The sequence below is a fragment of the Gossypium hirsutum genome, chromosome D09, assembly GCF_007990345.1.
Source record: "Gossypium hirsutum isolate 1008001.06 chromosome D09, Gossypium_hirsutum_v2.1, whole genome shotgun sequence".
Classification (NCBI taxonomy): Eukaryota; Viridiplantae; Streptophyta; class Magnoliopsida; order Malvales; family Malvaceae; genus Gossypium; species Gossypium hirsutum.
The window spans coordinates 42,844,884-42,854,296 of NC_053445.1; the positions used below are offsets into that span (position 1 = coordinate 42,844,884).

General features: G+C 35.0%; 2 protein-coding genes and 1 pseudogene across 5 annotated transcripts; all 3 read right to left on the bottom strand.

Moving 5' to 3' along the window:
• LOC107891213 (uncharacterized) lies at positions 1-3,244 on the bottom strand. Of its 4 annotated transcripts, none has more exons than XM_041100750.1 (9): positions 2,945-3,244; positions 2,643-2,843; positions 2,463-2,571; positions 2,265-2,335; positions 1,969-2,014; positions 1,786-1,859; positions 1,555-1,664; positions 803-908; positions 1-316 (listed from the first exon to the last, which is right to left on the bottom strand). In XM_041100750.1, exons 1-9 carry the CDS (start codon positions 3,054-3,056, stop codon positions 222-224), a joined length of 924 nt encoding a protein of 307 aa, XP_040956684.1. In that variant the 5' UTR covers positions 3,057-3,244; the 3' UTR covers positions 1-221. The 4 variants fall into 4 exon arrangements, with proteins under 4 accessions (XP_040956684.1, XP_040956686.1, XP_040956685.1 ...); XM_041100752.1 differs by having other exon boundaries at positions 2,463-2,568; positions 2,945-3,202; XM_041100751.1 differs by having other exon boundaries at positions 1,555-1,667; positions 2,463-2,568; positions 2,945-3,202.
• Positions 3,245-3,427: 183 nt separating this feature from the next.
• LOC107891212 (amino acid transporter ANT1) lies at positions 3,428-6,025 on the bottom strand. Its single transcript, XM_016815935.2, has 3 exons — positions 5,347-6,025; positions 4,500-5,147; positions 3,428-3,866 (listed from the first exon to the last, which is right to left on the bottom strand). The coding sequence occupies exons 1-3, from the start codon at positions 5,569-5,571 to the stop codon at positions 3,459-3,461; spliced, it is 1,281 nt and encodes a 426-aa protein (XP_016671424.1). The 5' UTR covers positions 5,572-6,025; the 3' UTR covers positions 3,428-3,458.
• Positions 6,026-8,624: 2,599 nt separating this feature from the next.
• LOC107891211 (homeobox-leucine zipper protein ATHB-6-like) lies at positions 8,625-9,413 on the bottom strand (annotated as a pseudogene).

The following is a 9,413-nucleotide window of genomic DNA, read 5'->3' on the forward strand; positions in this document are numbered from 1 at the left end:
TGAGTCATGAATTAGTTCATTTTCATTTGATAATTCGAGTTCAATTCAACAAATTTGAATGTTTCTGAATTGAACGCAAAGCTAGATGTTTCGTTTCTAGATGGTGTAATCATTTTGATGTTGCAGAAAAGGTAGATTAGCCTTTTGGTGGTGTCTACTTTGATCCAGTTTAGAGTATGGTAAACCGGTATAGTTCATGCGCCCATCAGGTTGGTTCTAGTTCACAACACTCGATAAGAAATCCGCCCATCAATGGTCTCCACAATAAGATGATTCATGCGCACCAATAGCAGCAAGTAAGCTCGTCCTTTAGGCCCTGTATGCACCAATCAGAACTTGTCAACTCAGGTTTTAGATGTTAACCATTAACATGCTATGTTTGAGGTTTAGACAAAATGAACTGGCCATCTCTGGTTGAGGATATATTCGGATTGTAAATAATTAATCTAGGACATGCTTTGTTCTAACTTCTAACAACACAACTTGCCAGTGCAATAAGTGTTCCCCGATTAAACCAATGGAATATACTGATTATGTGGCTTCTAACTTTACATTTTTCTTGAAATATCTGTATCTGGCACATGCATCCAATGCATATTCGAATATGGGTATAAGTATATAATCCTCCCAAGACAAGTATCTGGACATGATCCTCTTAAGACCCATCTAAGTATATGAAAATCTTGAAAAAGAAAATATATCATGCCAGACAGAAATTCATGTTCAATGTTACACCTAAAGCCGTAGGAATATAAGAAAATATAATCAAACTACAGACAAATAGTAGGATGCGGTGCATTACCTAAGCCCAGGGCTTCAATTTCATCTTGGTAGAAGTAATTATAACCTTTTGTTTTCTCTTTCTTGTTCAAACTTGAGTTGATCTTCTCCACAGCTGCAAGCAGATCCTGAAAGCCACCCCCCCCCCCCCAAAAAAAAGTAAAAATAAAAATGAAGAAAGCATTTTGTATTAGATGATTATCATCCAAGAAGGCAGTGGTTATGCTTTCTTTAAAGAGAATTCGCAATTAAAAGAAAAAAAAAACCAAGAATTCTGTGTTCAGCATATTTCATGTTATTAGCACCTATAAAGAGAAAGCTTTAAATCAGTTAATACCGCCATTCTAATGCCTTAGCTAAACCAGGTCAGGTTCACTGTTCACATACAAGAAGGAAACAATCTAAGCATCATACCAGGGACATGGCTCCATACATTCAGTTATAACCCAAAAGAAACAGAATTGTGCATTACTATGCAAATTGGTTTTTGTTCTCAGCCCTGTCCCTCACCCCATAATACATTTGAATAGCACAATGTCAAGAAGCAACTGTTTCAATTCAACAACAGGTTGTAATTTGGTTTTTTTACTATCTTAATTCTGCTTTTACAATTTTCAAAATTTTTATCATGTCCTATTTAATGTGCAAAGAGTTCTTTGAAAACCTTCTCGCCAGTGTGGCTCAACCATAAGAGCACAACTCTAGCATAGCATTTTATGTTTAAAACATTAGTTAGAATAGAATCCTCAAAAACCAAAAGCATGAGCTGCATACCTCCCACGATGCTAAACTAGTCATATACGAAGGAAGACTTTCATAACCATCCTCGGATACTTGTAATATTGGCCTCTTAACTTCAACTTGATTTGGGTCCTTTTCCCCTTCTGCTATGTATCATGGTGTAAAATAAATAACACTGATTAGAGACTTCCATTGCTAGTCATAGACCCAATAATGGATTGTCAAGGGCAACTTAAAAGTGAACAAAAAGTCAGTAATCTCTACCTTTAGTTACTTCTATGGAGTCCGTAGCAGGCTTATTTGTAACCTTGATGTTGTTTGCTTTATCTCCATTATACCTGCAATTTTAGGTTCAGAGTTAGTTCTAAAGGAAAGAAAAAAAAGACCAGCAAAAGAGAGAGTGGCTTTTATACGATATAAAGAACTTTCAAGACTCCAAAAACTTACATATTTTCTCCAAAGGATAAATCAGAGTCATCAACCTTTTGATTAGCTGTGGAGACAAAGATGGCAATATAGAAGCTCATTCATCATCTAAAATGGTAATTAACTTTAAACCCCTTTCGAAAGGGTAAAAATCCAATCCATCTTCTATAGATTGAAACTGGGTTTTTAACTCTAAACCCCTCAAAAAAGTGTGAAAAATCAGTTCATCTTCCATAGACATAATAAAAAGTAATGGTTCAAACACTGCAATGAAAGGGGAAAACTAGGAAAGAGAAAAGTAAGTAAATTTTGCAAACCTTGAGATGCTAAAGTAGCAAGACAAACATCAGAGAGCCCGAAATTCTTTAGACTCATTGATTCATCAAGACTACAACAAATAACATCAAGGGAAAACACTGATTCCATTTTCATCAGTTCTTAATAATAAAGATTTTGCTAACCAGTGTGCAGTTAATAATAACAGTTTTAGATAACACGTAATAATTCAAGGATACAGTAAAGGATCCTCATCCAAGCTCTTAATTGCTGAATTTGTGACGGAGAAACATCTGTCATTTGAATCCAAAACCTCTTCTTCCTCTTCCTCATTTTCAATTTCAACTTCTAATTAAAATAAAAAAGTTAAAAAGTTGCAAATGATTTTCTTAAAGGAAAGTAAACAAAAATGTTCGTACGGGGGAGATAACCGAGAGGCTTGAGGTGATCTTCGAGATGGAGAAGATGAGTTTGGTTATTGTTGAAGATCTGATAACAGTGACCTAAGAGTTCCTCGAAGGAAACGGTGCCGAAGGACATGGAATCGAGAAGGTTGAGGTCGGCAGTGGCGGTTGAAACGCGGCGGTTTAGGCATTGGACGAACGTCGATGAAGCCGAATCTGAGTCCCGAAAAGTATTATCAAAATAAAAAAAGAACAATTTCGTTAATAGAAGGGAGGAAAAGTACTTCAGAAAAAAAAAGAGGGGGTAAGTGGGTAACCAAGAGGGATGGGGCGGCGGTCGATGGATTGCTTAAGAGCGTCGCAGCTGCTTTGAAGGTGATTGCAGAATGAGCCGAGGCTTTTACTCAAATTTGTTATCAAATCTTCCATTTCTTTTGAGATTGTCCCTCCCTGTGTTTTGAAGGTGACTGTAGAAAAGCCGAGGCTTTTACTCAGTTTTGGATTTAACTTAAAGCGCCAAGCACCCCATTTTCTTTTTTCAAATATTATTTGTCTATGCAAAACCGTTTCTTTCACTTTGGTCCTCGTTATTTTTTTTTTGTCGTTCCTAATGTTATCAAACGATCACCGGTTCAACTTTTTGGACTGTAAACAATCGACTAAATATCTATCCAATCATAAATTATCATGGATTAGATGATGATATATTCAGTCTCCAACTATGGTTCTACGAGTTCACAAGTTTGTTGCTGTCCGCTAATCTAGTTGAAGAACCGAATTTTCGATATGAAATCTTCCGAAACCAAAATTTATTTATATTTATATTTGTTTTCAGAATCCAATAATGGTGTTATATGTACCATAAGCTGCAAAAAGCAATCCACACAAGAAAACGAAAACATCCAAGGCTTTCTGCCACAAACTCAAAGATGAACCTAACAATGTGAGGTGAAACGAGACTGGCAAAACAAAAGAGATCAATGCACATACACTACTCCCCACAAGCGACACAAAAACACCAAATCCCGGAACGAATGACGCCAACACTGCCAACACAATTACCAGAACTGCTCTGCCCATGTATATTCCCAACTTCTCTAATCTCGTTATCGAATCTTCAGCATCATTGTTGCGAAGCTTCTCAAACCAAATGTTCTTCTTCAACTTCCCTTCCACTATTTCACTAACTGGATGGACCATGATTGGGAATGTAAATGCTAACCCCAGGCACAAGCCAATCTGTTCCAAAGCACCACAAGTTCTGTATTATGAAATTGCAGCACCAAATAACTGGTTTGATTCAAAGCTCAGTTTTGGCACATAACCTTTAACACTCAAAAGAATATGTAGTCTAAATGTTATGCTATGTGTAAGATATTTGTTTAGCAGTAGATATGCAGTGATGGCACAATCCTTAAGGTGAATAAAATCTAAAACTCCATATGGTTTTTCGTTTTCGTTTTTTTTTTCAGTTCTCTGCTTTCTGCCTAGTCAGTCAATGGCTATAAAGATGATCTACTAAACCTTTTTTTTTTTTTTAATATTATATCCTCTAGAATGAGATAATTGCATGCAAAAGACACCCGTAGTACAAATTCCAATGCCAGCAGCAACTAAAAACAATGGGGACAATGACAAAGAAGACAGATAAGCAGGGCAGATCATTATGTATGGCAACAGATGATAAGAACTACTTAAATGATTTTTGAAGATGACCCCAAGGAATAAATTAAGCTTCTTGAATTGATGGTGGGGGCACGATAGAGCCTTTTACATTATAATGAAGTAACTGAGTATGAATACTTCAGGTATATTAGTTTAAACTTTGTGCTTAAAAACTAGATGTATGGTTAAAGATATCTGCAAATGTACCTGGACTGCAATGGCTGTCCAATCCTTGGGAAGATTCAGTGTTATGATATCTTTTGTTTCGTCACCATAAGCCATGTATCCAAAAATCCCAAACAAAATATACACAAGTGTGATCCATGTAAAAGACATCGCCAAAACCTTAGGAAATGTTCTCCTCTCTCTCATGGATTGCTCAAGGGCCAGTGTCATTCCGAACCCCTCGAAACAGTACACTGCCATCCCTCCTGCAAATGGCAACCCTCCCAAGTTATCAGTGAAGGCTTTCCTATCTCTAAATGAAAATTTTCCCCCAATCGCCTGTTGTAAGTCTTCTTTAACAACAAACGCCATCGCCAACAGATTGCATACATCGGCGAAAATGCTGAAGGGTGCAAAAGCCGAGAGGGATCCGATCCATGACAATGCTATTTCAATAGGGACTAACAGGAATATGTAAGATGCAATTGTGAGGCCATGAAGTTTGAAAAGTGATGCAAGGTTTTGGCCAATAAATACCAAGTATGCCACGGATCCTCCACACTGGGAGATGAATATGAGAAATTCTGTCAGGTATCGGCCTGGTTTTCCCATGCATCTGCAACCCAAATCACCATATGTTGTTGTTTCCTTTAATTCTTCTTCTGATGCTAATTTCTCCCTGCACTGAATCTGTGGATCAAAGTTAAAAGGCAATTTTTCAATTCAGAAAAAAGGAGGTCAACTATTGGTTAGGATTCTATATGAATCATGGCTGATTACGTTCAGGGTTCTATGCAAAGTCAGTTTTGAAACATATATAATATCAGTATCTCTAAAGTGAAAAAAACAAAACAGTATTAAGGAAAGAAAGAAATGAGTTGATACTAACAAGAAGAAGCATGCAGTAGAAAGTAGCCAAGCCAGTAATGACAACACCGATTGATCCAGCAAGCCAACCGGCGACTCGGAAAGCAAAAGGAAGGCCTAAAACGCCGGTTCCAACTATTGAAACTATAATGTTCCCGATGGTTTGAAGTTTAGATGCAGTTCCTTGTGTTGATGACGACGGTGATGGGTTGATCAAAGGGGTTGTATCACATTTCCTCTCCCTCATTCTTTTTTCTTTGAATCTCTGTAGTTTGAAAGCGATTGCCTGGCTTCTATTGGGCTGTTTTCAGGATTCCTGGCAAAGACAAAAAGGTTAACACGGTTCAATGCCCAACCAGTCCCGTAGCACACTAGGGAGATCTAAGGCCACTCTGGCATGAACTGTTCAATGCCACGTTGCTGTTCTGAAGTTGCAAAGGACTTGAAGTTTCATATTGGCGATGTAACGATGAGATTCTTTTATGAATGGCTAATGAGACAAAAGTGGGTTTAGATCTATGACTTGAGGAATGTTAGTACCTTAAGATAAACACTTTGTCAACAAAATCCATGATAGGATTTTGATTTTGATTTTTTTTGAAACTGATACACAGATTTTGATCAAACCGATTACGAAGGGAAGATATGAAAATAAGGAAATTCAAAGAAAAAAAAGGTGATCTCTATTATATATATTCATTTTTGCTGTAAGGTGTCCTAGTTAGGTATAAACGGGCATAATATCATGGTAGTAAGTACTCTGTCGGATACATATTATTTCAGTCGTCTATATCGATTTTATTTATTTGTACCTACCGTTTAATTTTTTTATAATTACATTTAAAATTAAATATAATTATTAGATTAACTTATTAAAATTACTCTATTTTTTCAAATTTTCGTACCTACAATATAATGCTCTTGTCACAGTTGAGAAATTTGTTGGCAACTATTTAATTTTAAAACTTATATTGACATGTAAATATATTTAAATGAACCTAATTGAGATATATTTTCTTGTATATATAATATACAATTTGTTAATAAACCAAAAATTAGACTATAAATATGTGTACAAATATTTATAAACTCGAAAAACATCAATACTGATACCAAAATAAAAATGATACTTTTATCGGTATTGTACTGATTTCCTTACTTCATACATTCAAATATGTTATTTAGAAAATAGAAAAAAATTTCTAAAAACCCTTCTCTTATAGTATTTTTTAATATAAAATTATTAAAAATCTATGTTATTCTTGGAAAAATTTCTCTTATCATAAATATTAGAGTTGTGTGATTCGAATCCTTATTAAAATAAAATACAGTGATAAAACTAAGGGATCTGTGTAGGGCTTAAGGCCAAGGGCTGAAGAATAACATAAATGTTTTTTTAAAAAGCATGATGATTACTACACGATTGACTAAAAAGTTGGATAGTACCATTAGTGTATCAGACGACATGGGTGACACTGTAACATATATCCCATCTTTTGTAAAAAATTTGTCACCCATCCCATTTTTATAATTAATTAATTTTTAATATTATTTTTATAAAAAACCATTTCTAAAATTATTTTAAAAATTATTTTCAGTTTAAAAAACACAACTATAAATTAGATCTGAAATACCAAAAAAATATTTTATATTTAAAAAACAAACATTAGAGTGAAGCAATACAAACCTACACCTTCAGCTCCTTTTCAGAAGTGCTTTTGAAAAGCACTTCTGAAAAGCTAAAAATTTCAGTCAAAAACAGTTTGTTCTTCACAGCTTTTATTTCAAAAGTGCTTTTGGAGTCAGAATTGCTTTTTTTAAACAATGAAGAACTGGCCCTAATTCCAACAACCACTCCGGATTGTGAAATGGCCACTTCGGACTTATTTTGCACACTTGCAATGATGATAGTCCAAGCCACATTTTTAAAAGTTAAAACTTTTTATTCCACAAATTGTTGTATTTTAAAAGATTTAAATATAAGAGAAATGTTTGTTATCTTTTAAAATTTAAAATTAAATTTTTATGCTTCAGTTTTGGGATATTAATTTTTGTATTCTTTTTATTTAAAAATTTTATTAATTTAATTTTTATTCTTTAAAATTATATATTTTTAAAAATTAAAAATTAATTATTTTTATTTTAAATAATTTTTTTCAAATTTGAATGTTTTAATTTTTAATAAATTGGATGTGCCAAATTGCACATATTTTAATTGGTGCCATATCTCAATCAGTTTCCTTTTAAATGATTTGATAATTTAAATATTAGGCTGTGTTTGATAGGGGGAAAACCAATTCCGGAATTGGTTTTACAGATTTTCCAGTCTTTGATAGCAGGAAAATATTTTCCTTTTGTAAAACCAATTCCAAGACACGGGAAAAGCTATTACAAAATTGGGGAAAATGTCTTACGCCCTTCATTTCAGTAAGACATTTTCCGTTTTCTCTCCAGCCATCTAATACTTCATTCCTTCATTTCCTTCCATTGTCGACTGATTTTCCCCCACAATACGTTCTCTCCGACCACCATTTCCATCAGATCTGTGGAAAATTTCAGGTAAGACATTATTTGATTTTTTATGGTTAAGTAAATTTGTATGTTTTCCCCCTTTTCTTTCTTCATATGGGTTCATGCACATATCTTTAGCCTCCACATGATCAGGTGGCTGGTTAAATGGTTGCTAACCAAAGCAAATTTGAATAGAGGATAGCTTTTTTTTTCTTCTTTTTTCTCCCTCTTTCTTTTGCGGTTTGGGGGATGAGGTTGCTGTGTACGGTTTTGCATAGACAAAAATTGATCTGCATGGTTTTTATGATTCTCTGTTGTGTGCTGATAAAACCATATATTTGTATGTTTTGCTCTAGAATTGTTCCCAAAGTCATTTCTAGTTTCTCTAGTTTTACATGTTAAAGGCTAGATTCTATCTTCTGAACCGTTGGTTTTAGTGGAATAGAAGTTTGCAATGCTTAGAATGCTAGTACAATTAGACTGGATTTCTCATACTGTTATGCTTAGTGAATCTTGCTGCTCCAAGTATTTTCTCACCTTATAATTGTTGTTTTAACGGTATGTTGTTTCACAGTGTCTATAAATGAGGTCTTCACTCACTCTTCACTCTACAATCAAAGAGAATTTGGCCCCTTCTACCCACAATCAAATATTATATTTCATCCCCCTAAACCCTCCCTCATGTTTCTCTCTATAACAGCCACACCCACCACAAAATCTGAACAAAGAGGACACTAACGCATCCCCAATTTTACTGCCCATTCTGTCGGCTGGTTCACAAAGCTAATATTTAGAACAATATTTGATTTTTTTTTTCTTAAAGAACAAGAAAAGGTGAAAATTTTGACAAAAAACAGGTAATGTTCTAAAGAAGCAACAATTTGGTGGTGAGGCTAAAAGCAGAAAGTCCAAAGCTCAGCTCAATGCATCAGAAAGGCCCGGTAGACTTGGCTTTTGCATATATAATTCAGTATAATTTTCCCAGCCCTTCACTTCCAATTTATATGGTGATCATCCGTCCCCTCCCTCCGACAAACAATCCGAATTTTCTTCTAATCAGCTTCTTGATTTTTCTCTGAATCCAGTTCTTTGGTAGCCCGTACTGAGACCCTTCAGTCACCAAGCATATGCTTCAATTGAATACAACTGAGGGACAGTCATCGCCACTTAATTGTCTATTGTCTGAGGGGCTATTCAAGCAATCTGAACAATTTCTAGGAGGTTCCTTCTCTCTATTAGCTTTAAGCATTGCATAATCTTTCTCCAACACCTTGGTCTTCCAACGAGCACGTCGGTTTTGGAACCAAATAGCCACTTGCCTTGGCTTAACCCCAATTCTTCAGCTAACTTCACTTTTCTCTCTGGTTCTAACTTGTTTCCCACATCGAAATTCTTCTCTAAAGCCTTAACTTGATGCATAGATAAACGCATTTTCTTCTCTGTTGCTTGACCACCTTCTTCTAAGCTGTCTTCTTCATCTAAACCATCTAACATAGCCTGGAATTCCTTGCTGTAAATTTGGTGCTTCTTTAAACTCTTCTCCTCTGCATAATCAACTGAATTAAACACATCGAATTT